General features: G+C 50.2%; 5 protein-coding genes across 5 annotated transcripts; 1 reads left to right on the plus strand and 4 right to left on the minus strand.

The window, feature by feature from the left end:
* Positions 1-482: 482 nt before the first annotated feature.
* On the minus strand, positions 483-3,284 carry N7484_009509 (uncharacterized protein; the record flags this gene model as incomplete). Its single annotated transcript, XM_057119896.1, has 3 exons — positions 3,149-3,284; positions 2,765-3,054; positions 483-2,576 (listed from the first exon to the last, which is right to left on the minus strand). Exons 1-3 carry the CDS (start codon positions 3,195-3,197, stop codon positions 483-485), a joined length of 2,433 nt encoding a protein of 810 aa, XP_056969451.1. The 5' UTR covers positions 3,198-3,284.
* Positions 3,285-4,623: 1,339 nt separating this feature from the next.
* Positions 4,624-5,145, minus strand: N7484_009510 (mitochondrial 54S ribosomal protein uL11m; the record flags this gene model as incomplete). Its single annotated transcript, XM_057119897.1, has 1 exon — positions 4,624-5,145. The coding sequence occupies one exon, from the start codon at positions 5,143-5,145 to the stop codon at positions 4,624-4,626; it is 522 nt and encodes a 173-aa protein (XP_056969452.1).
* Positions 5,146-5,399: 254 nt separating this feature from the next.
* Positions 5,400-7,213, plus strand: N7484_009511 (survival factor 1 family protein). Its single transcript, XM_057119898.1, has 5 exons — positions 5,400-5,569; positions 5,638-5,853; positions 5,973-6,397; positions 6,459-6,835; positions 6,922-7,213. The coding sequence occupies exons 1-5, from the start codon at positions 5,550-5,552 to the stop codon at positions 7,018-7,020; spliced, it is 1,137 nt and encodes a 378-aa protein (XP_056969453.1). The 5' UTR covers positions 5,400-5,549; the 3' UTR covers positions 7,021-7,213.
* A 268-nt stretch (positions 7,214-7,481) lies between these two features.
* On the minus strand, positions 7,482-20,609 carry N7484_009512 (uncharacterized protein; the record flags this gene model as incomplete). The annotated part of the gene is made up of 3 exons (XM_057119899.1): positions 7,482-7,928; positions 7,982-20,265; positions 20,327-20,609. 3 exons carry the CDS (start codon positions 20,607-20,609, stop codon positions 7,482-7,484), a joined length of 13,014 nt encoding a protein of 4,337 aa, XP_056969454.1.
* A 983-nt stretch (positions 20,610-21,592) lies between these two features.
* On the minus strand, positions 21,593-24,879 carry N7484_009513 (uncharacterized protein; the record flags this gene model as incomplete). The annotated part of the gene is made up of 4 exons (XM_057119900.1): positions 21,593-21,982; positions 22,048-24,206; positions 24,278-24,539; positions 24,595-24,879. 4 exons carry the CDS (start codon positions 24,877-24,879, stop codon positions 21,593-21,595), a joined length of 3,096 nt encoding a protein of 1,031 aa, XP_056969455.1.
* Positions 24,880-25,189: the final 310 nt, after the last annotated feature.

Here is a 25,189-nt window from a genome sequence, read left to right on the forward strand (position 1 = left end):
CCAACTAACTACCCGAAACACGGGGCCGGGCAAAAGGAAGGGAATGTCGACAAAGAGACTCCCTGCTAAACATCCACCGCCAGTCTAGCAGAAATACCTATCACTGGTCAACCGAGTCTTCACAAGGGGTTTGCCAAAGCAGACCTGGCTTTCTCCGGGACTCCGAGACGCCAGAAAACTACCAACCGACCGAATTTTTCTCTTGTGATGGAGAACGGGCGGTGGACGAATAACACAGAAAAGAAAGATCACACATGAAAGATTAGGATGACGCACATTGACCCGAAGAATACCAGAGAAAACAGGTCGGAAAACAAGGCACGTTGATTGCAGCAAGACAGAAGTCATCTAGGCCATTTGAGGAGCGCGAGAAGATAAATCGAACGAGGAAAAGAGAGAACAATTGACAGGGCCGTTCGCCGGACCTTGGAGGGAATTATGCACAAACAAAGAGAGGGAAAAATTGATACACAAAAGGGGAATCATTTGGCCTTAGCACCTTTGCTGGCCACGGCAGGACTTTGCGACGGAGGCTCGAGGACGTGAGTGTGGTTAGAGACGTTGTGGACCTCACCTGTCCCGTCTTGCTCGCATGCTAGGATGCCCCGAACCCATTCATCAGCAAGAACCTCATCAAGGGTCGCTCGCTCCGTCGGATTAACCTTCAACATGCGGCTAATGATGAAACGACTTTCCCGGGGTAGGATACGGAGAAGGCGCCACGGGCCTTTGATCACTTCTTGGCGAGCGGGTTGGGCACCGCCTGGAAGAGGTGGTGCCTCTTTGCTGGTCGTCTGGGTCTTTTCTGTACTCGTGCTGGTCTGGCTGGTCTGCTTTTGAGGTGGATTTTCGGCTTGTTTATCGCCTTCCTTGTCGGAATCGGGCTTGGTTCCGTTTTGTTGAGGAACAGGAGGTACATTCGATTTGTTGGCAGATTCAGAGTGTGTCGATTGATCTGCAGACGTCGGGGGTTTTTTCTGTTCATGGGCAGAAGAAGGAAGATCAGGGGACGACTTGGGGCGTGGGGCACGCCGGGGATCGGAGTCGGGCACTGGGGTACCAGGTGTCGGAGGAGAAATGAACAAGCGGTAAGAATTGTCTGTGGTGCGCGGTTGCTTCCACGGGAAGCGTCGCAAAGTCATACAACAGAAGATGATCGCCAGCGACCAAACATCCGTGGGGCGGGGGTCATATTTCTTCTCATCATATACTTCAGGAGCCAGGTATGGATCCGAGCCAACGATGCCTGAAGCTGGAACGATATCATTCTCGAATGGGTAGCGGAAGACGACCGCACTCCCAAAATCAATCAGCTTCATGATGCCACGGTCATTCACCACCACATTATCCAACTTCAAATCCCGATGAGCCAAACCCATTCCGTGAAGAAATGCAACACCGCTGAGGATCTGCTTGAATGAACAAGCAATCTCCTCCTTGGTCATCTTGCCGGTCATGACAATTGCAAAGAGATCAAACGGCGCATACTCCATCACCTCGTACCAATGAGAGCCTTCCTGAATAATATCAAGAGTCTCAATGATGTTTCCGTGGTGCAAGGTCGAACCAATACAGAACTCTGCGGTGACCTTCTTTGAATACTCCTTCAAGCTTTCCCAGCTGTGACGCTCTCTGAATTGCTTCACGGCGAAGGTGACTCCGTCGCTATTGCGCTTCAAAAGTCGAACCGAGCCACCTGCTCCAGATCCAAGCACTTTGCCCATTTTGCCGTATTTGGAATTCAGTCCATGGTCGTCGGCAAAGGGAACATTGTCGGGAGCCATCTGGTAAGGAGTGTTCTTTCCAGAACCTCGGCTTGATCGTTTCGCGGCCGATGTGGGAGAGTCTGGGCGCTTATTGCGGTGGCCCATCTTGAAAAATCGCTTCAACTCAGACATAGAACCATGGTGGCCATGGCCAAAGCCGTGCTTGGATTCGTTCTTATCCTTGTGGAAAACACCCCGTTTCTCAGAGCCGGCCTTGGTGACATCACTGGCACTGGCCGATCGAGGGGTGCCTGGGCGGAACGATCGCTTGGAGTCTCGGCTACCAAAAATGAACCGCGCATCCAACTGTCCCAGATTCTTCGTTGGCGGTGGGCGCTTGCTGCGGGCGTAAGGGTCATTTGGCTCGCCAACCGGGGTGATTGTGCCCGGCGGGGTATGAGATTCTCGGGGAGTAGCAGGTGGGCTCTCTTCCTGTGAGCTTGCATCCGTGCCGATAAAGAACTGAGCACGATGTTTCGGCACGGTGATTTGGGGGGCAGGCTCCGGCCTGCCGCTTTGCCTGGTAGAATTACGATCGGTGGAGGGTTGAGACGTAATCGCATTTTGGGCGTTTTGGTCTCCGGATGTAACCGGGGGGGATGTTTCGGGAGTAATGGACTGCACATGGCCCCGGCCAAGTGATCCCAGAGCGGTTGTAGTATCAGTGGCCCTGCCATCACGGGATTGGGTGACGGCGGGGGTAAGAGGAGGTGACTGTACAGCGGAGACGGGGGGAGAAATGTGAGGGGAAGCTATATAAGAGCCATTGCCATCACGGGCACTTCGATCACTCGAGTCTCGGGATGCGACCTAGTTGGCAGATTACACATTAGTAACCAGAATTGGACACAACAAAAGCCAATGGGGAGCGGCTTTTAGGGGGGGCAAGATCACCACCCGCTCGGTGAACTCTGCCGATCTGGGGATATAGGTATACCGGGAGCCGGGGCTGAGAAAATTGGAGACATGGGAAGGCTCCCCGAAAAGTATAGACATACCCTAGAGGAAGGAAGCGACATTGGTTCAAAGGAGTAATTGCGCAGTCGGGATTCCTGGAGCTGGGTGCTCTGCAAGCTCATAGCCAAGGAGCGCAAGTCCTCTTCGTTGGTATCCTGGTGGTGAGAGCCCGACACGGAATTCTCAGAAACCGGGGATAGCATTGAGGAGGGCTCAATCTCCTGGTTGACAGAGGAGAAGCGGACTTGAGCAGGCTGAGATCTCGACTTGGCGTCCGGGTCGGACTCCGCTTGGGGCGGCATCTTGGCGGGGTTCTGCATATTCGACGAGCCTGTCGGGAGACGATAGAGCTTGCGTCAGAGGAATTCCGGAATTCTGGCGGTGTTCACGCTAGGGGACCGGCGCAAATGACAGCCAAGACATACCTGAATCCATCGAGTCGGTTGGGGTCGACCCTGCCGTCACAGACGTCATACTCTTTTAACGGCCTCGACTGGGGACGGTGGGACGCATACCCCTCACGGGGTCTAAGCTCGTGGGGGATGATGAATCTCTTTTCTCAGACAGCGGATCAAAGATCGAATTTCCTCTCGTTTGGTCGTTGAAATTGGAGGGGAAAGAGAAAAGGAATGGTTTTCCCCGGTCAAAACGGTCGATTACGTGGGTGAGGCAAATCTTTTCCCTTAAACTTTTTTCCGCTGCCGAATCCGTGTCGTGAACTGCAACGAGAAAAAAGACCACTAGAATCAAAGACAGCAAAGATCAAAAGGCGAAAGTCCAAGTTTTTGGGAGATAGAGAAGAAGAAAGCAGGATAATGATACAGAACTTGGATAAGAGGGGAAAGAGGGTCTGGGCCTGAGGCAAAACCCGGTGGGGGTGTGCTTTCCCCGTCACAGGTTTTACTTCTCTACGGGAGTTCAAGGATCCATGGATACCTGACGATTGATATTAATCCTGGGACGTTGTATGTAGGTATGCATAAATCCATTCCTATGAACCCATCGTCTATCACCGCAGGCCCATGTGCGCGGAAGCCAACGGAGCTAGTTCATGACTCTTTAATGAACAGTACAGTGTAATCCGAACGTGCCGACTTCCCGGTCCAAGGTTTATCAATCCGGAAATGCACGAGATCGCTTGCTTCCCGATGATCTGGAATTTTACCACTTCTGGTATAGTGCACGCCCTGCAGTTTTTGCTCTTCATTGATTGGTCTCGAACCCATGGTATCCTGTACGGGGTAACCGGGTCGATTCGTACATAATCCCGATGTATAGGCTTCCGTCTCTACGTCTATGTCTCTATATTCAAATGTTACTTGAGTATCATTCCTGCCAAGCAGATCACTCACACCATTAACCGCCAAGCCCAATGGAGGACATGGTTTGTGTACAACTAGACCAGGTACGTACTACTGGACGACATCCGTTGAATTCTCGAGGTAAGGTAACCTCAAGTCTATACTAGGATCATTCAGCCAATCGCGTCCCGACCAGCGGAGATTTAAAAGTGTGGATCTCTAGTGACACAGCATTGGACCACAGGGGCACAAGGCACGATCAGCAGGGCTGACGCTGATTCCCAATGGGTCATCTGACATACTCGGGAGGGTATCAAAATAATCACACTGGTATTGCACATATCGCTCTATGACATGCAAATGATTCAGGTATATAGTACAGTAGAGGAGTGGTTCCTCCATTTTAACCCATAGAACGCCGGATAAACTCGACAAGTATCAAAACAGTACAATGGCCTAACGAGGCCTAGGTACACGGGAGGAAGTCCCATGCCATGGATACCTCGGCCCCCTGCCGCTGCCGCGGGAACAGTGACCGTTAAACCCCCGGTGCAGCATGCACTCAAGAAAGTCAAATGCCATTATCGAAGTGCTTCACTTCACGGAACGACCTGGATGCCAATGGATTTAGCCTGCGAGATGACGCTCTTGCACAATCCCTGAAGACTCAATCCCGATAGTCGTGTCTCGGTGTGCTTGATCTTGGCAATCTCGTAGACATGCTTAAGCGAGATCTGGCCACAAACTTCGTGGCCAGGATTCATAGCACCGCGTAGACGGTTCTTCCGGGGCTCGACGTTGGCGGCATTCAATAGCAAGTAGGTGGTGGTCGGAGTGCGGAGCTCAAAGGAGAAGGAGCGGTCAGGGCGGACACAAACGCGCGCGGGAATGGGGACGCCGACGGTGATGTGGGCAGTGCGGGCGTTATATTCCTGAAAGGTTGGGCTGTTAATCCACCGGTCGCGCGCATACGGAAAGGTGGTTGAGCTTACCTTGCAAAAATCCATAGATTTGACACCCTTACTACCCAGAGCCGGACCAACGGGCGGACTGGGACTGGCTTGACCGGCGCCGACGATCAGCTTGACGAACTGGTCCTTGGCCAAAACGTTTCGTGCCATGGTGGAATGTTGGAGATGCGAATGGGGACGGAGTTAAGAGTTGAAGCGACAAACTGCTGAAGACGGCAGATTTTCCTCCGCCCATGCCGCATGCTGATTGGTCGGACACCAAGCGAGCAGCTGAGCAGCGTTGAACGTCATCAGCGCTCTGTCTCTTAAACACATCTACAAACTAAGTACCTTGCTAGGTCTATCATCATATTGTGCGTGTTTTTCGTGGCTCATTCGTTCCTGCAGAGTTCGACTGTTATGATCTGAATTCGGAGAGTTCCCATTCACATCCGAACTAAACTCTCGGGCCCCGCGTCGATCTCCCTTCCCCTTCACCTCCCTTTTCCTTTGGCTTTTTTCTATCTTCTTGACACTGAATCCTTACGGTTGCGCATTAGCTCCCGAAGATCACCATGAACTGGCTCAAGTCAACGTACGTCTGATCCCCGCTTTTGGATATGGTAAATGTGTTGGTGGGGGTAAAACTGACCCAAATCACAGTCTCTCTGCTGCGGTGGGCACGCAGGAACCTATCTACGGCCCCGAGGCAATCCGTTCGGTCGCCCAGCAGACTGCTGAGACCCCTTACACTGTCCTGAACAAGGACTTGCTACGATGGAAGGCTTTCCAATACACCAATGTGGAGACACAGACCTTTTACGTCATGGCCGACAACGGCACTCTCGTCATGGTTCAGGTCATCTACAGCAACATTGCGTGAGTATCTATGATCTACCCATCTACTCCGGATTCGACAAGCTGTGGTCCTATCCATTTGCTGAAGATGACTGGGGGCGATGAAGAATATTGCTAATTTGGCTTTGCACGAACTATAGAGGCATCCATACCACCGCCCACTTCAACACTAAGATCTTTGACCAGAGCGGAGCTGGAAACCACATCTGGCACTCGGATGGTCTGTCGAACTTCATGTTCGATGAGCAGATGGTTTGCTTCGGCGCCGATAACCTGACTATCACCCTGAATGAGGAGGGTGACTCCTACACCATCAAGTCGACCGTTAACCCTGACTGCCTTGTCGACTTGAAGATCACCCGGAAGGCACCGGGCTTCACCATCGGAAAGGATGGTACCTCCTACTTTGGAACCGACCCCAAGAACCCCTGGGGCTCCATGACTCACTCCTTCTGGGCTCGCTGTGCCGTCGAGGGTAGCATCACTACCAAGGAGAAGTCCTACGACCTGGCTGGTCGTGGTCTGTTTATCCCCGCTATGCAGGGCATGAAGCCCCACCACGCAGGTAAGAATGATCAAATCTCCTTTGCCCATTTCGGTAATACTCATGTATATTACTTTATTAGCTGCCCGCTGGAACTTCATTAACTTCCAGACTCCTACCTATTCCGCCGTCATGATGGAGTTCACCACTCCTCCCTCCTACGGCTCCACCACGGTCAACGTCGGTGCCATTGTCAAGGATGATGAGATCGTCTACGCCGGTGTTACTAACACAGTAACCCACACCGAGTCGACAACGGACCCTGCCAGCGGCTGGCCCGAGCCCACCTCCATCAAGTGGGAGTGGACCGGCAAGACCGCGGATGGTCAGGATGTGTCCGCCGAGGTCGATGGATCTCTCGGCAAGCGCCTGGATCGCGTTGATGTCATGGGTGAGGTGCCCGGCTTCATCAAGACCATTGCCGGTAGCGTTGCTGGTACCAAGCCGTACATCTTCCAGGTAATTTACCATCCACCTTGACCACTTTTTTTTTTTTTTTTTTTTTTTTTTTTTTATATTCAGCTGTGCTAATTCGTGAACTCTAGTTCTCCCCTGCTGAGAAACTGTCATTGAAGCTCAAGGTTGGTGAGACTGAGACCACCGAGGAGGGCTTCATGTTCTCAGAGTCCACTTTCATCTCCTAAGCTCGTTGAGCCGGCCCCCTCTCCATCCCACGTACATAGGACATTTGGTCCCCAAGTGGGACCTCTTTGGCGTTAGTTTGAGACATTTTACATTATTTGCTGGAGGCAGTCGATATTGAGAGGCCTCATGCGAACCAGACATCCACAGATTGTATACAGGATACTTAATGCTATTGACAATATTTCTCTGTAAACTGGCCCTTGCCTCTTTAGATTCAGAAAAAAAAAATTAAGAAATAAAAGTCAGTACACAGGGATTCCTATGACGGAGCACTATGGGTAGAAAATTTGTGCAAGAACGATTGTGATAGAATACAGTAAAGTTTGAAGGAATACAAAAATGAATGGGAAACTAATCCGCCAGCGGTCTTTAGGGTATCAAAATCATTCCCGAAAACCGAAGTCTAGAGGTGAACCACCTCAACACCAAATTTGTAAAACAAGACAAAAACAAAAAGGAACTAGTTATCAACCATCAACTGCTCGCCCTCGTCCAAGAGAGTGGTAACTCGCGATAGATCAGAGATCATCTTGCGACCATGGCCAACCAGCAGCAACTTCTCGGCGTTGGCTGGGAGACCCAAATAGGTTGGTGGCTCACGCTCAGGGAGCTTGTTAACCCAAGCGATGAAATCCCGAATGCTGGTGCCAGTGGGTAGAGTAAGAAGTTCGTCGTTTTCGACACCGGAGACGAGCTTGTAATCATCCTCGAAGGCAGCTGGGGTAAGGAAGCTGTTCACCAAGCTCTCCAGCTGATGGTAGTCGCCAGCGTCGTCGATCTTGCCACCGTACATCTCGGCAATGAGAGTGCGGATCATTTCCCAGGGAAGCTTCTGAGGAGCTACGTTGGAACGGCCTTGGGCGACAGTGTCGACCCAGTGATCGATGATCCAAGCAGAGCACTCGTACTATTGTGATGTGTTAGTATATCTCATATCAAGTAGGAAGGTAGAATACTTACGTCACTGTCATTGAATTCCCAGAAGCCCTTCCATCCAAGACTGGGAGCGTAGCGAAGTCTTTCTTGAACCACGGCGTGGAAGAAGCAAAGGAGTAGGTAGACACGAGCCTTTTCAACAGGCGCTTTGCTGGCACGAGTAGTCAACGAAGACAGGGAGTCCTTCATGTTGGCACGGACACCGGCAGGCTGCTCAAACATGAGCACACGAGAGGCGCGAATGAGGTTGACAGGAATCTTGGGACTGGATTCCATAGAAAGGAAGATTCGGAACTCCTTATGAGGCTTGAGCGAATCCAGTCTCTTCTCCAGACTCTGCAGCCACGAAGGCGCCAAATGGACGTTCTTGACCAGGACCCAGTTACCCGTGGCAGCGGCGTTGCTGATAGCCTTGTCGGCACTCTCGAGACCTTCGTTCGAACCCATGGCAATGTTGGCACAGGTGGCGTGAGTTCGTTCAACCAGTGCATCAACCTTGTAGCTGGCATCGAAACCAGGGCTGGAGCTGAGAGAAATTGGTGTAGTGGCAGTGACTTGGTCGACCACATCCTTCAAATCACTGCTTCCCTCGAACAATTCGCGGCCGAAGACTGCTTCGATAAAGCGTTCGGCGGTGGGAACGAATCGATCCATACGGCAAAGCTTGACAAGGAGTAATGATCGAAGCAGCTGGTCAAGCTTGGGAGTGCTTTCTTCCCAGATGACTGGGACAGCGTTCTCGGCAAGCTCTTCGCCAAAGAATCGGTCCCATTGATCCTGAGGGATATTGGGGACGTATTCTTTGAAGAGTGACATGTTCAGAAGCTTGCTCATAACCTGTTCACGAGCATCTTCGGTGGTCGAAAGGTCTGCGTCCTCAACGGACTCGTCCAGAATGCGGTCGAGAATGGCCCTGTCCATAGGGAATGGAGTAGCCTGGGCGAGGAGAATAGCCAATGTAATGCGGTCTTTCTGCACGAGACCAAGCGAAGTTCGTTGGTAGGTGGTTATGAACAGGTCTCGAATGATCATTTGGACGCGGGAAGCATGGTCCTTCTCCTGTGCAAGTCGTTTGTTCTGGTACAGAACAGAGTTGAAGATGTCCACGAAATACTGGAGAGAAAATTGGTAGAAATGGTTGATGTGATGGAGCTGCTCCAGAACCGCGAATACAGCACTGCAGGCTCGGGCAATGATGCTGTACTGCTGAGTGATAGTGTCGACTTCAGACATGACACCCTCAGTCTCGGACATTTTCTTGGAAATTTCGGCGGCCTCCTTCTTGAGTGTTTCCAGGGTTTCAATGACGTTGTCATCGTCCAGAATGTTGCCACGGGACTCATTAAGTGCTTGCAAGAGGCGCTTTTCGAGCTGTCTAAGGTGTACCTTAAACTCTCCTTGCATCTTAACCAAATTATTGCGGCGTTCATCAACATCTGGTCGCTCAAACTTCAGAACGTCATTCAGTGATTGTGTCTGCAAACTGCTTTGGGTAACAGTGAAGTTGACAAAAGTGGTTCGACTACAGACATCCGGCGGGAACGAGGCAGATGGATCTCTAGTCGACAGGAACAATTTGAAGGATGGTGAGAAGTCAATTTCTTGCTTGCCGAGTTGAATGAGCACACGACCACCAGTCTTCTGGTACTCCTTGTTGAGAACGTGGTTGAGGATCGGGTCCAAGTACTCTGCATCCTGGATGAGAATAGGGTTACCGAATCGCAGGGCGCTCTCCAACTGTTTGACGAAAGAGTCGTCCAAGAAGCTTGTGACGGTAAGCTTGCGATCCTTGCTTTCCTTTTGCAGGAATTCGGTGACTCGACCAGAGGGATCGACAATGAGAGGGTATCTGTTGAAACGCTTCAAGATGATGGCGTTTTCCGTGCAAAGGTCGTCGACGGGGAGAGAGTGCTCTTGCCACGTCAGACGCTCATCGGCATTTGACAGGTACTCCGTAATGGGGTTGTGTGGCTTGAAGTGAATGCCAGACTGAGCCAGCTGGTGGACCCAATCGTCAATCATCGCCTTACGGAACTGTTGATCATAGAGACCTGAGTAGGCGAGGAATGCAGCTGCAATGAGGACATCACCAACAAGAGTGCTAATCTGAGTCTCGAAAGATTTACTGCCGTCCTCCCAACGCTCGCGCTCGGATGCCAAGCTGTCGAGCAGACGAACACTTCGGTCGACCTTGAACTGGACGCGGGCCATCTCCGTCTTGATCGCCTGGGTTTCACTGATCAGGGCAGCATACTCAGCCTTATAAGTGGCAATGCTGCTTTCCAGACTTTGAATGGTGTTCTCAATAGTCTGGGCCTCTGCCTTGGTTTGCAAGGCTTGCTCTTCAAGTTGATCGACCTCCTCGCGCAAAGGACCAACACGATCCAATATCGCAGAGTAGTTGACTTGAGCCTCGACCCATTGGACCAAGGGCCCACAGGCCTTACTGGCGCGGTTCACACGCTCGTAAGTGAAGTCCTCCTTGGAAAGGAACTCGTTCTGCATTTTGACACGGTGGTTGCGCGTCATCTGGCGCTCGTTGTCGTAATTGACAATGCTGGCAATAAAATCATCTCGTCGCACAAGACCTTGAATAGTCTTCCAGCTGTCGACCTTATGACCAAGGAGTGTGCAAACAGCTTCCAATGCAAGCCGAACACTAGCAGGGGGATTTCCCATGGACCGAACTTCGGTCAGGTGCTGACGCTTAATGTTGCTGACACTCCGTTGAGCCTCCTCCACGGCAGGCTCCGCTCTTGCCAGGTCGTGCAAGACAACCTCTCTCCGTTCAGCTACCTCCTTTTCTTGCTTATCCAACGCCGCTTGCACTTCCAACGACACTGTCTTACGCTGTTCTGCTTCTTGTTGATCAGCAACCATGCGCTGCAGTTTCTCGTTCGCTTCTGTATCCTTCTTCTCTAGCTGAGTCTTCTTCTGGGCAAGACTAGCGCGCAAATCGCTGACTTTGTCTACAGTGTCGCGAAGCTTCTCGAGACCAACATTCAAATGACGTTGTTGTTCCTCAAGGTCCTCCCGCTTTTCGTTGAAGAGGTTGACATACTGGGCGACAAAGTCAAGGTAATGGCGAGGGGTAAGGAATGTGGACCGGCCTTGCTGTTTCTGCAAGCGTTGGTTAAACCGCAGAAGCGAGTGATGGATGTATACCATGGCGTTGACAACGGTATCCCTGTGGGATGCGGGCAGTGTCAATTCGCGGTACGCCACAGGAATACTATCAGGCGAGACAAAGTTAGGTTTGTCAAGGTCAACCGACTGAGTCAATTCGGAGCCGACTTGGAAGAGAGCTTGGTCGGACCAATCACCCATCCAATTCAACACGCAACGATTGAACAGGGCAGGACTGGTGGCGGCCTTAGAAGAAAGACCGTCCTCAGGCGGATTCATAGTGAAAACAACGTGCAAATTTTTGACGATTTGCTGAGTGAACCACTTGTAGAGTTCCTCCTGCGAATCGAGAAGTAGACCTTGGCGTTGGGCACCTTCCTTACAAGCAGACATCAAAGAAGAGAATTCATCGCCTTCGAAAAGACCGGGGACCTCAGCGTTGGCAAGCAAGGTGTTCATGCGCTCCAGGAAACCGGAGTCAAGAACGTTGGCTTCGTCCATGATGAAGCAAATCTTCTCTCCCTTGCAACCAGCGCGGCGAAGAACACTTCTGAGATCGTCATCAAAGTCCTCCGATGAGTATTTGCCATGAACCTTGATCTGGAACACTTTCAGACCATTCATCCAAGCAACAAAGCGAGATAAAGTTGTCTTTCCACTTCCGCTGACACCGATCAAGATGAGATGACCCTGAGGCTGACGGAAGACTCGGTCAATGCGCAAGGCATGTTCAAGAACGTCATTAAACAGGACCAAAGGAACGTCAACCTCTTCCTCACAGAAGGTCTTGAGACGGGCCTTTACGAAGTCACGGAGGCGCTCCTGTTCGACGGGAACATAATTCTTGGAGAGCCAGTTCGAGAAGAGAATGGGTCCCTTCAATGCTTCCTGGTCATCAATTGTAGGGAAGTGTTCCAGGGCAATGCGCCGGATAGCATCGGCAGTCCAAGCTCTCTCGTCCTCAGCAACAAGTCGATCCTGGAAGAGACGCAGAGCTTCATGGGCCCAAATCCGGACAAGGCCTTCAATCGACAATGTTTCGAGAGGCTTGATAGCTTCATAGACACCACGAACCCAACGAGTCAGCTCACGGGGAGAGTAGACGTAGTGAGGTTGAATCTTCGGAGTAAATCTTGCCTGCGACTCAAGATAGAACTGAACCATTGCCTTGGTGAGAGCCTCGGAGTATCCACGAAGCAACGGCAGGATCTTGAGCACGGCCGAGTTGAAGGTGCCGTAAATTTGGTTGAGAGAGATCTCTCCAGGGTAGTCGACCATGATAAGAGGAGCATGACGAAGGAAACGGTCGCCCATTGGAGTACGACCGGCATCTGTAGGGGGGTTACAAGCACCAACGAATTGAATGCGGTCCAGGGTGACCCAAGTCTTGTCAGAAGTCCGCCAGAAACCATTTTGTTCGACAAGTTGACGCAAGAAAGAGATGGCGCGCTGTGTGCCATACCGATCAGGCGCAGGCAAGTTAATTTCGTCGCAGAAGATGACTAGCCAACGGCCAATCTGGTTAGGCGACATCACCACACCATTGAGAGTCTTCTTGTACTCGCAGTACTGCTCGAAGGTTTTGATCAACAGATCCGGCGTGGTCGCACTGGAGAAGTTGAGGCCGACAACCTCCATATTGGGTAACTTTCTCAAAGCAGCGAACAAGGTCATGGTTTTACCGGATCCAGGAGGACCACAAAGCAGCAAGGGCTTGTGCTCGGCGAGCCACGAGTAAAGCACATCTTCGTGGCGAATAGTATCAACAGTTGGGATAATCACATCAGTTTGGGTAACTGAATGGGTGTTGATATCGATGGAAGGCACTTGCGATTGCCAGTTGATCCACTCCGCCTTTGGCAAAGTAACATCGAAGTCAATGAGTGACGAGTCACCATCTGGGGGCAAATCGATTGTCGACATTCCGGTGACAAACTGGCCAAAGGCTTTGCGGTCGGCAAGAGGGCAGTCACCAGTGAAAGACCAGACAAGAGTGAGCAGAAGCTTCTTGGAAATGTAGGACTCGATCTGCTCGGGGTCCAGAGGGAAGTCGACGTGTTGGACATTGTACTCCAAAATGTTACGGCAAGCCTTGTTCAATAAGCTGAAAAGGGTGTTCAGTGCCCGGATATCGGTGAAGTCCATGATGTGATTGTATTTCTTGGCCTCCTCAAGGGACTTGTGAACAAGGTCATCCATCTCCAGATGCTGCTTCAGAATGACAGAAAGTGTCTCTTGCGTATCTTGCGTTCTGGCAGCCGCAGTTCCAGCGGGAGCACTATCATCGTCCAAGTCCTCGAAAGTCTTAGTCTTCAGGCCCTCGACGTAGTTTGAGATCATCATGGAAGGAGTGACAGTATCGGCGTTGAACCACACCATACCACAACGACTAACAGTGGCGAGGGTGGCATATTTCAGACTCTCGACTTCGAACATGATCCGAACGTTCGGGGGTAAGTTGAGACGTTCTCCGTTAGGTAGGGTGAGAAGCTTATTGTCGTCAAGAACACTGTTCAAGTTCTCAACCCATTCAGGGTCGACATCACCATCAAAGACAATCCAATGACGCTTGCTGTCTTCGCCTCGAAGATTATCGACAATCTTTCGCAGGATCCCAGTAAATAGACCATCGGTCCATTCACGGGTGGTGCTGTCAAGATTACCATACAGGGCCTCCTTTGACATGACCTTGGAGTCAATGATGTGGGAGACACCTTCCACGCCTTCAATACGTTGCATGGCTTGAAGGAGAATCTTCCAAGCAGCCGACTTTCCGGATCCTGATTTTCCGACCATCATGACACCATGGTGAATGCTTTGAATTTGATACAGTTGGAGAGCCTTGGCGATCCACATAGCGCTGTCAACGAAGTGTTGTTCGCGAGCAATGTCTTGGATGGCCTGTGTAAGCTTCTCAAAGTTTGCGGGCACATAATCCACACCAGGGAAGTCTTGCACTTGAATCTCCAGCATTCTGTCGACATCTTCTTGCACAAGCTTAGGAGCAATAGTCTCGCGCAAGCTCTGGACGATGATCTGCGGTTCAATAACATCATCCGGACCAAGATCGCCTTCGGAATTCGCGAGACGAGCCCGTTTAAGCCCACCAGAGCTGACGAGAACACTCTTCAAAGCACGGAGACCGAAATCGTAATGGGCTTGCTTGGTCAATTGAGAAGCGCAGTGATCGAAGAATGGCACGGTTTGTTTGGACAGTGGCTTGGCTTGCTTGAAACCTTGGGAGAACAGCATCACCTCAGCAATAAGTTCTTTGTCAGGCTTGGACATGGCAACGCTACGGAACAGCTTCTTCAAGTTATCGGGCAAGTTTGATCTTCCCGCATAACCAGGGTTCATCGTGATGAAGATACCCGTGTTAGAGTTGACTGCCAATCGTCTGCCAACCAACTCGATCTGGGACTTCGCGTCTTCTTCTCCTTTGCGCAGGCCAATCTGAATGTTTTGAATCTGCTGAGAAACGGCAGACAAAATTCTCTCCTCCAAACGATTGAACTCGTCAAAGCAACCCCAGGCACCGACCTGGCAGATACCAAGGAAGATACGGCCCATAGCCTGGAAATCAAAGGTGTCGTCACAGCAGAAGACTAAAGTGAATCGACCAAGCTGTAAACCCAGGGCCTTGACAGACTCTGTCTTACCGGTACCAGCAGGACCATAGGGTGAACCGCCTAGCCTCTGGCAGAGAGCCTGAGTGAGAGTGAGGAAACAACGGTCTGTAAGAGGAGTTCGGACAAGACGCTCTGGAACACCCAGGTACTCGAAACCGTAGTTGAGTTTGGCATTTGCCATGTGAACATACAGGCGTTGCAGGAAATCGCCCTCCGGTTGGTACACAAAACGCATCTGAAGCAACCACAGGTAGTGTGTGGGTGTAGTTGCATTTGTTTGGATGAGCTTGGAAATGGTATCCCGTTGGTGAACAAATTCAGTGATCATGTGCTCACACTTCTTGCGAGTAATCGCATCCAGCTCACCAAGAACAGTAGCAGCCAATAACTCAAGGACCCTGACCTGAGATTCGTAGAGTGCAGGGAGGTTGGTGCCTTCCTCCTCCAAAGACTTTTGCACAGCGTTGGTCCACACAACCTGGCTGGCAAGGACGACAATCTGAGCCGGGTAATTGGCAAGGAAGTCATTGAAAGCCGTTCGATCCACCTCAGGGGCATTGTAAAGAGTATCAAATTGCTCGATGGCCTCGCCAAGAAGCTCAGCCAAGGTCAACTTCATGTTATTCTCTAGTGCGGAGAGCCAGTCATTGATACGGGGTGTCTTGACAAGATTCACCTCCCGCTTCAAGCGAACCTCTTCGCCTTCCTTGGAGGTGATTCCGACAATGTTGTTGTCGTCATCCATCAGAATACCAGACAGACCAGCGAACATCTTTTTGAAGTGCTTAGCAACACGGAAGGTGTCATTGGCGTTACCGATGATCTCCAACAAATCTTCATCACCAACAAAGTAGAAACGAGGGAAAGACACACGCTCGCGTTCCAGGTATTCACCAAGAGCCTTCTGGATCTTGTTGAGCAGTTCAGCCAATCTCTCTAGAGACTTCTGGACACCATTAATGGCAAGGACATCCAAAATGAAGGGAGACTTGTAGACTTTCTTCATGACAGCAAAGAATTCGGAATTGATGTTTTGGAAACGACTGGACTCAAGAGGCAAAAGATGCTTGATATCTGCATTACCAGTGAAAACACCTTCCAGGTACACCCACTGTCTCTGAACATCAATCCAGACATCGAATAGAACATGTACGCGGTTTAGTTTGTCCTCCCAAGAGGTAGCTTCTTCCTCGAATTCTTTGTAGTATGGCGAATGCTTCATAGCTTGCAGAGAGTTCAAGTTCTCGCTGCACTTAGCAAATAGATCATCGAAGCCGCGGATAAGGCGACACTTGTTCTGGTAGTTGACGAGGTCCAACGAGTAGTTCTGCCAGGTTTCGCGAACAGACTTCAGGAACTCCTCTAGAGCCATCTCACCTTGGGCCTGTGCGATTACATCACGAATAATTGTCTCGCTTGTAGCAAGCTGCAGGTCCCAAACATCGCCAAGCGTCAAAGACACAAGGGAGAACCGCTTTCCGGGCTTAAGGGACTTGTAAATCTTTTGCCAATGTCTCTCCTTGACTGCCTCGGACTTCATGTCTGAAAGCAGCGAGTTGACTTTGAGAAACTGTCGGAGAACATTCTGGATGTGCTCAAATGCAGCGTATTGCCTCATTCGGCTGGGCATTTCCTTAGTCATCTTGATCAAGCCGTCAAGAGCTTGACGGAGCTTTCGGGGTTGTACGCTGGTCCACAGTCCGTCACGGAGATCATTTAAGCTCTTCCAGATTGTAGACAAGGCTGCCCAGACGGACATAAAGTCCTGGACCTCCTCAAGGATTGCAGGAAGTGAGGACTCGGAGCTCACAGGAAGATCAAGAGCTTCCTTCGCTTTAGAGACCATCTCAAATTCGGATTGAAGTGACTCAAGACGCGACTGAAAAGAGCTCAAGGTGCGGGATGCCTCTTCAGGGGGAATGGTACCCGAGACTGGCTTCTCATCATTCCATTGAGATATGACTTCCGCAATTTTGTCGCTAATAACACGATCCTCGGCGGTAATCTTTGCACGAAGACCCTCAGTCTGATCATGAACAATTTTGCTCTTCCGAGTGAGAAGCTCATTGAGAGCGGCCCATTCACCATCAACATTCTCTACATGAAGCCAGTCATTCGGGAATTGGTATCGCTGGCGAGTGAGCGTGGTTTGACCTTGGCGGAACATGTCGACTTCGGGTTCCCAAACGCGGGTCTTACGCTTGCATTGTTGAACAATAGTGATGAAAGAAACAGCATGGGCGGTGGACGAAGCCTCCAAGGTCTGTCCCTCCAGGTCACGGCGCGCAGCTGCAATTTCCGAGTGGACCTCACGCATGCGACCGCCAAGCTTAGCACCAAACTTCTGCAAGATCTCATGTTGCCACTGGTCATATTTGGCGTTGACCTTTGTCTGCACTTGCTCATAGTCGATTCTGATGTTGCCAAACGATCGACTAACCTCGGAAGTATCGAAAGTGGCGCGACTCTTTCTAATCTCTTGAAGCAGCTGTAACCACTGAGAGAGATCGTCTCCTAGGATATCGTACACCTGCTCGGACTGCAAGTCCCATAGTGATTGGAACTGCAACCACTTGTCAACATACTCCGATACATCTTTGAGTCGAGACTCCACCGCGCCATATACTTGGTTAAGTTCACTGGTGCAGTGCTGCGGGAGTTCGGCAAAGCAAGCTTCTGACTGACGCACACTCTGCACATCGATTGAAATTTGGTAGCGAGTGGCTTTGATCTTCTCAAGATTGCAGATCACGCCGAGCCACGAGTCAAAGTGCGAGAACCAGCTAGCACGAGCGAATTGCAGAGGCGGATCAAGATGAAGGACTTGGTTCTTCATGGAAATCTCATGGAATAGTTCAGAGAATTGGATGCGGTTGACAGTGGACTCTACTTCACCATTAGCCTGAATGAATGTGCTTCCATTGCGAGACTCTTGGAAAGTGGTGATCCATTCGCGGATAGCGCGAAGAAGGCGCTCTCGTAGAATAGCTTCGATCTTGCCATTGAGCTCCGAAACCCAGTAGCCAAGATTGACGTAGTTCTCCAGGTTAAGCTTATCCACGGCGGTCTGGATGATATCTAGACGCTGCTTGAATGACGAAGCATTATAAGAGCAGGTCTTCAATTCATGAATGGATTTTTGAACGTTCTCGTTGATCGAAGAGAGGACAGAGGTCTTGGTTTGGAGAACAGATGCTGAGCCAGCGAATTCACGCACGAACTGGACATGCTTGCTTTCTGTACTCCTGGGCTTGGATGGATCAATTGCCCCATTGGCCAAAGCTGATTGCTTTACATGGAGCTCATAGGAATGAACAAATGATTCCCACCGGAGTGGAATACCCTTGCTGACCATGGCTTGGGAGTCGTTCATGTAGCCATTTAGCAGAATAGCAACATCGGACATAGAAGCGATAGTACGATTTGTCTGTAGGAGGGTTCTTACACTTTCCATCAAACTAATTGCATATGGGTAGACACGCTTCGCTTCTTTTGAGATGTTGCTCACGGCGTGAGGAACCTGGAAGTTCAGCCAAATGAGGTTTCGAACTTCCTTGAACAGCGCAATGATCTGAGCATCAAAGTTGACTGTGAGCTCCAGGGTATTTCCAGCGGCACGATTGCGGACTATATTGAATAGTCGGCCAGAGATTGTGATATGCCGTCTTTGCACATCGTAGAGCCAGGACTCAAATACAGGGCGCGTGTCCAGCTTCTTGCGGAAAAGGTTGCTTTCAGACTGCAACTTCTCACCTTCGGCGTGCAAGTGCCAGTCTTCTCCAAGAACATTTTCCACCTTACGCATGTAGCCATCCAGCTGGCGTTCAATTTGCCGAGCCCAGATAATTGCTCCGGAAACGGGTGGCAGATCACGCAGCTGTGCCATAGCATGGGCTTCAGAGTGACCGTACTGTTGCTTGAATCGTTCATGGAGGGAAGAAATGTCGCGCTTGACATTGTCAATGAGCTGTGTCTGGTACTCGCCGATGGCACCACGAATTTTGGGTCGAACCAACAGAGCATTGAATTTGGAGAAGACACGGAACATCTCATTGGCATTCTTAGCTGTGGCAAGACGATCGCGGAGTCGAGCGATAATGGAGTTTTCGACGCGAGACGTGCGCTCACTGTAGCCAATCTCGGCATTTTCCCAAGTTCGAGCTCCTTCGGGGGAGACGTCCAACACATCGATATTCTGGAGAGCAGTGTAGGCATGCGTGACTTCTTCAACGGCATCGACATCACCGATTTCCTCTACAATGACAGCACCATCGGCGTCTACTGCGCCCGTCTCAGCAGGTGAAGATTTGGGCCCGAGAACATTGATGATGGTCTTCTGGAGTTGCTCGTGGTTGACCCGGAAAGTATCGATGTACTTTAATCGTTCTCGAACGTTATCAATCCTGGAATTAATCTTGATCGGAATGAACTTTTCATTGCGGCGCCTAGTAGACTCTCGCGCCACATTGGTGAATTCCTTCAGATTTTCGTCCCAAGTACGCCAGATTGCCTGGGTAACCTTCATTAAGGACCGGAACTCGCGATAATCGAGGTGCAAAATCTCACGGCCGTTGATTAATTCATGGATTTTCTTGTCCAGGTCGCCTGAAATCGCTTCAACGAGAGAAAGAGCACGCTTGATAGGGTAAGGGCAGATCTTCAGCTTCTTGTTCAAGTGATTGAAGATCAGACCAAGTGACTCCTGGGCTTTCTGCAAAGAAGTCGCGGAGAGCAGTTCATCCAAAGGAAAGTCGCGCATTAGCTGGTTATATTTCTGGACCAACTCTGTGGCATCTTTCAGCCCAGTATCTGCCTGGAAACTGAGGGTAGGTTGGTATCGCTTGGCATGGCGTAGAATATCCATAGTCAATTTCACGCCATCGCTTTGCAGCTGACCTTCGATTCCTTCTAGGGCAGACTCCATCGACAACCAGAAGTTAACCTCTGGTGACGCTGATTCGCCTTCCGGGTCCCGCGACATCTTAGTGATTGTCTGAATTGATCTGATCCACCCATTCACAGTGTTCTGGATGCTGTTTGTGAAAGCACTATTATCCAGCACCGTAGACGGGATTAGCTCAACTGAGGGCCGGATGCCCTTCGTCTCGGCTTCCTTCAGCGCAGCATGGACCACCTCGTGGAGTGGCAGATTCAAAGCCGGAATCTCCACATTCTGTTGGAGATGCATAAAAGCCAACTCCAGCTCAGCAAACTTCTTCTTCGTTCCCGGGATACCAGTTTTCGCCTCCGTGTCTGTCCTCGGCTTAGTGCCGGAGACGAGGTCTTGACTGCGAGTGTTGGCTTCGAAGTAGGGACTGAGACCATGGTGGAGCATCAAGTGGATAATTTGGAAAGGCGACAATGACGTTCCTTGCTGTGACTGAGAGTTGCTGAGAGAGGCAATACCAGGCAGGTTCATCACTTGGATTTGAGAGGCGATTGGAAGACCAGGGTCGATAGGGGCAGGGCGTTTGATGAAAGCAACGGATGAGACGGTGGTGGAGGCGGAGGAGATCTCGGAGGATAAAGTAAATACATACTGCATTACAGCTTCTGATAGGTGTTATTAGCATTGGAGGAGGCAAGAATCGAAAAACATGGCTGGTGGACTCACCGGACTCCTCGGTCTCGTCATTTGTCTCTTCAGCAGCTACGATATCCTTTTGCACATAGAGCGCAACCTGCGATTCTGAGGCAAAACGCGTGCACCGCTGTACTGTGTCGTTGTACCTTGCCGAGGAGAGCAAGCTCCCAGCGCTTTCCAGCTCGGATTTCAGAGCACCCAGTGTTACCTGGAGCACATCTGTCAGGTACTGGACCACAGCACCAGAATCTACCAGCGCTGTCGTATCAGGCGTGGAGACGCCGTTTGGCGCCCCTGGCGCAGCAACCTCCATGGTTTGTTTCGATCTTAGAGCGAAAGACTCGGGGGGTTCATTGAAGATTGGGGACGGAGGAGCGCGATCGGCGGAGCAGAATTAAATGTTGACAGGGATCGCGTCAAGCGGTAGTGGAGAAAAGGGGGGGTATATGAGGACCCGGATTCGAAGAGATGAGAAATAAAGACAAGGAGGTCTAAATTAATTAGTACGAAGAAAAGAATAGTCGAACAAAAAAAAAAAGGGCGTTCGTAGTCTGGAGATAACAGATACGCGGTGTTTGTTCGTACACTTCAGGGGATGCGGGTCTAGGCCCGATCGGGTTAGACTTGTCGCGCCCAACCATGTGACGTTCCTGAACCGTTCCATACTTTTACTTATACTGTAGTACATATTTTATAGATCATAGAGAACCTGCTTTTTTCTGTACTTCGATTGCTCACATTTGCAAGGTTCCAATCCATCTGAGAGCTCGGTAGATGTGAATTTAAGGCTTCGGCCTTGGTTTCAAAGCTGATATATATAAGTGATCCAGGTGATGCCCAAGCTTTATGGCGGTGACACATCATATCTTTTTTGGATCCAACACTCGTAGGTACATACAGTATCTACCACCGAAGCAGATGGAAAAGTGCTTTAAAGATTCTCATTTGAAGTGTCAATAAGTATGACTTGAATTTCCCACAAAATATTATAGTTCCAATTGAGCCTTGAGATTAAGGAAGGTTTCTTCGACACTGACTCTCGAACCTGGCCGGTGTGGTGCGGCTGTTATCGTGAAATAACATTATTAGCGCAAATGGAAAGAGTTTATATGCTTGCAACCAAGGTTGGCGTCCTCACACTATATTCAGGCGTATGTTGCGACACAGGACTACGGGTCACAAGGACAGTAACCAATGAAGAAACAAAAACTCTTATTGAATATATCAAGAATCCCGAGACTAGCTAATGGATAGGCGCCGTTGACTTGCTCAGCCGAGCATCATGGCAATTTTGGATCAAAATTTCCACTGGTTCATCCAGTTCTCCATTAATGGAGCATCAATGGCCTTCAGCTCTCGCAGAGTCTTACTGGCGGCTTGTGTCTTTGTTGTCTCGGTCCACGGACCCGCCTCCTCGAGCGCTGCGAAGGCTTGGAAAAAGTCCAAGATTTTGAGAGCGGGCTTATCCTTAAGGTCATTTTCCGTAGGGTTGGTGAAGCCTTCTAAAGATTTTATCCATGTTGGGAAATCGACAGGCTCGACGTCAAAGAACTTGGTCACGGCGGGGATCAACGATGGCCATTCCGCCACTCTGGGATTGACGATGTGGAAAGCGGCACATGGCTCATCTTCTTGTGTAGTTCGTCGAGTCCGAACCGTCTCGGCAATGACCTTAGCAGTGACGTCCTATAATAAAAGTAGCGTTAGATGGGCAGGTGACCATGAGACTTAGATGTGGACACAACACATACCACTGGAACCCACTGCACCGTAATTGACCCCAAAGACTTGGGAATCTGCTTAAGGGTTTTAGACGTTGCGACTAACGACGGAAGCCATTCTTGCTTATTCCACATTCCCTTCTCAGTTGTTGGTCCCCCGATCTGTCCCACTCGATGAATACTGGTAGGAACGCCAGCTCGGGCAGAAGCAGCCGCGCAAATCCTCTCGGATACATGTTTTGACTCTCCATATCCCTGACGAAGTGCCGAGCTGGGATCATTGTAGATCACCTCAGGAATGGATGGGCCGCGCTCAGGACTATATCCCTCGATAGTGGAGATGGACGATATGAAATGAATATGGGCATTTCGATCACTGGAGATACTGAATTCGACCAAGCGACGCACTCCCTCAATATGGGTCTGCTCAAAGGCCTCCACTCGGTGATTGAAATTGACTTTCCATGCGTTATGGATAATGGTGTCGACGCCCTGCAAAAGCTCTTCATATTTGGAATCTTCCAGCCCGAGTCTTTCAGCCCCAAACTGGGCCTGGAGAAACTCTACCCGACGGGGGAACTGCTTGAAGTAGGCAAGGCCTTTCTCTTGCAGGCTTGACAACTGTCGTGCGGCTGCATCTGCAGATCGGTTGAGACAGTAGATCTTGGTAACACTGAGATCACGAAGGAGCTCAGATAGCAAATAGGCCCCAAGAGAGCCTGTAGAGCCAGTGAGAATCACCGCGTGGCTTTCTCCGAGATCATCGGTATATTTTCCAACCAGGTCCGCAATTCTTGCTTCTCTTTCGCTCTCGCTTTCTTCAGCAACTTCAGCGAGACCCGAACTTTGACCCTGAAGCAGACCAGAGACATATCCAGTGAGCTGGGCGACTGTCGGTAGGGAGTAAAGCTGTGGGCTACCAAATGCAGCACCGAGATCGGGACGTGCAGTCCGAAGAGATGCTTGAAGGACTTGGCCTAGACGGAGTGTTTGAAGGGAATCGAGGCCCAATGCAAAAATGTCTGCATTCCCATCAAAAGTAGGAACATCCAAAATCTCCGAGAGAGCTGCCGTGATATACGAAGTGATCTCTTGTTGAGTAGCCTCTTTGGCAAGCTGTGCAACGTCGGCCTGGTCGTAATCTGCGTAAAGCTTGTTAATTTCCTCTTCATAATCAGCCAGGACAGATCTTCGCTTGATGGTTCCTTTCGGTGTTAGCTGGAATGACTTCGATTGAGTCGAAATTCCAATGCGATTTTTCATCAATTCCGCGTGCCTTGGAGCAGCTTCATTTGCCTTTTTGACAGTAGGCCATATCTCATTGATCAATTCACTTGCGTCGCCACTCCATGTATCCCAATTGGGCTCAATCAAAACTGAAGACTGGAAGCGACCTTGACCAATCACCACACATCGGGCGACAAGGGGATGCCCAGTAATAATTTCCTCCATAGTAGTTGGATTGAACTTTTCTCCATTACTCAGAACAATGATATCATCTTTGCGACCACAGTAGAGCCATAAATAATCTTTCTCTGGGTGAGGAACAAACAAGTCACCGGTTTGATACTCTGACTTGTCGGGATAGGTGTGGAAGACGCACTGGGCATCTCGACTCTTTGCACGCGGGACTACAAGCTCGAAAAAGCCTTCTCCGGCATCGCGCATTTCGAGCCCAGCATGTGGATTCCACTCAAAATATGCCCAGTCCTTTCTGTCTCGAGTTTTTAACCCTCCAAGAATCCCACATTCACTTGTTCCCAGTACTGTCTGCAGGTGTGTCCATTCGACGATGCGGTCTCCAACCTCAGGGGCCAAAGCTGCACCCCCGTAGGAAATCCAGTCAAAACTCTTCAAGCACTGGATTCCCAGCTCCGATCCAACAAGGTCCTCGAGAATAGAAGGAGCAAATATGCCAACGGGAGGCCTTTTGTCTTCGATAATCTGGGCCAGCAGTTCTGCTGTCATGGGCTTGTCCGGGCTCAAAACAAAGGGAGTGGAGAAGAACATCGGCGAGATAATATACAATATGCCAATGAGATGGAAGAAAGGGCTCATAGCAACGCCGCGTACACCTCGTAGGGCAGGGAAATGCATACTTGGTGATCTGTTCTCCGGTACTGGAAGACAGCCAAGCCCGTCCAGGGCAATGAGATAGCCATTGGTCATTGGAACTGGTTTGGGCATTCCTACAGGAATAGTTAATATTTCCATTCATGGAAAGAGATGCAAATGCAAGCCTTCAATTGCTCGGTCATACCTGTTGTTCCAGAGCTGTGTATGTAAATTGCCACCCGATCTTCATGGTCCTCAACCGGTTCCTGGATCACAGGGTTCGGTGAGTTGTCGTCGAATGTCTCCCATAGACCCGGGGCTTCCCAAGCCTTTAAAGAAGTATCGGCGGCTGTAAGATCGCCGATCTGTCGGTTTCGTTCCGAAGTATAGACAATTTTCGTACAGCCAGTGGCGCTCATTACATGACGCGATGCCTGCTCAGAGTTTCTCGTTGATAGCAGAAGTGCCTAGAGATTCGTCAGAGCAACCTTTAAGGTTATATTGAGGGTAATAATCACTTACAGTGTGCCGCAATCTCATACACGCTAAAATGAATGCGGCATAGCGAACGTCATTGGTAGCAACATAAGCCAAAGTTTCTGAGGTACCAGAAGGTGCCACATTCTGTTCAATCCATTGAGCCATGCGATTGGCGGCAGCTACAAGGCCTGAGAATGTAATATCCTTCCATCCCTGCGAGACATCGAGCGAGATTGATTGAACGCAATATAGCCGATCAGGGTCACTGACAGCTATATCGTCGGTAATGCGTAACAGAGTCCGCTGTAAAAGAGTGATAGATCCCATGATATAAAGAAAATTCCGAATGGAAAGTCAAATTCTTGAGGGAGGGTGATGGGGTAGGCGTTTACTTATACCGTAAGAGCTTGAGCATTGACTGTGTACAATACATTTATGATCCTTCTCAAACCTGGAACCAAAACTCCACAAGTCCACATGAGCAGCTATGAGTTGCAAGCTTTCTCAAACCCCTTTTTTAATCTTTGAGTTGATATGAGCTCTGATTGGATAGCCATACGCGTAGATACTCCCAATCGACGTCTCCCAAAAGCATCTACTGACGCACTAGTGATGACTGCAGAGACCACCACCGAAT

This window comes from Penicillium longicatenatum (assembly GCF_028827895.1).
Source record: "Penicillium longicatenatum strain IBT 33135 chromosome Unknown contig_6_segment0_segment0, whole genome shotgun sequence".
Classification (NCBI taxonomy): domain Eukaryota; kingdom Fungi; phylum Ascomycota; class Eurotiomycetes; order Eurotiales; family Aspergillaceae; genus Penicillium; species Penicillium longicatenatum.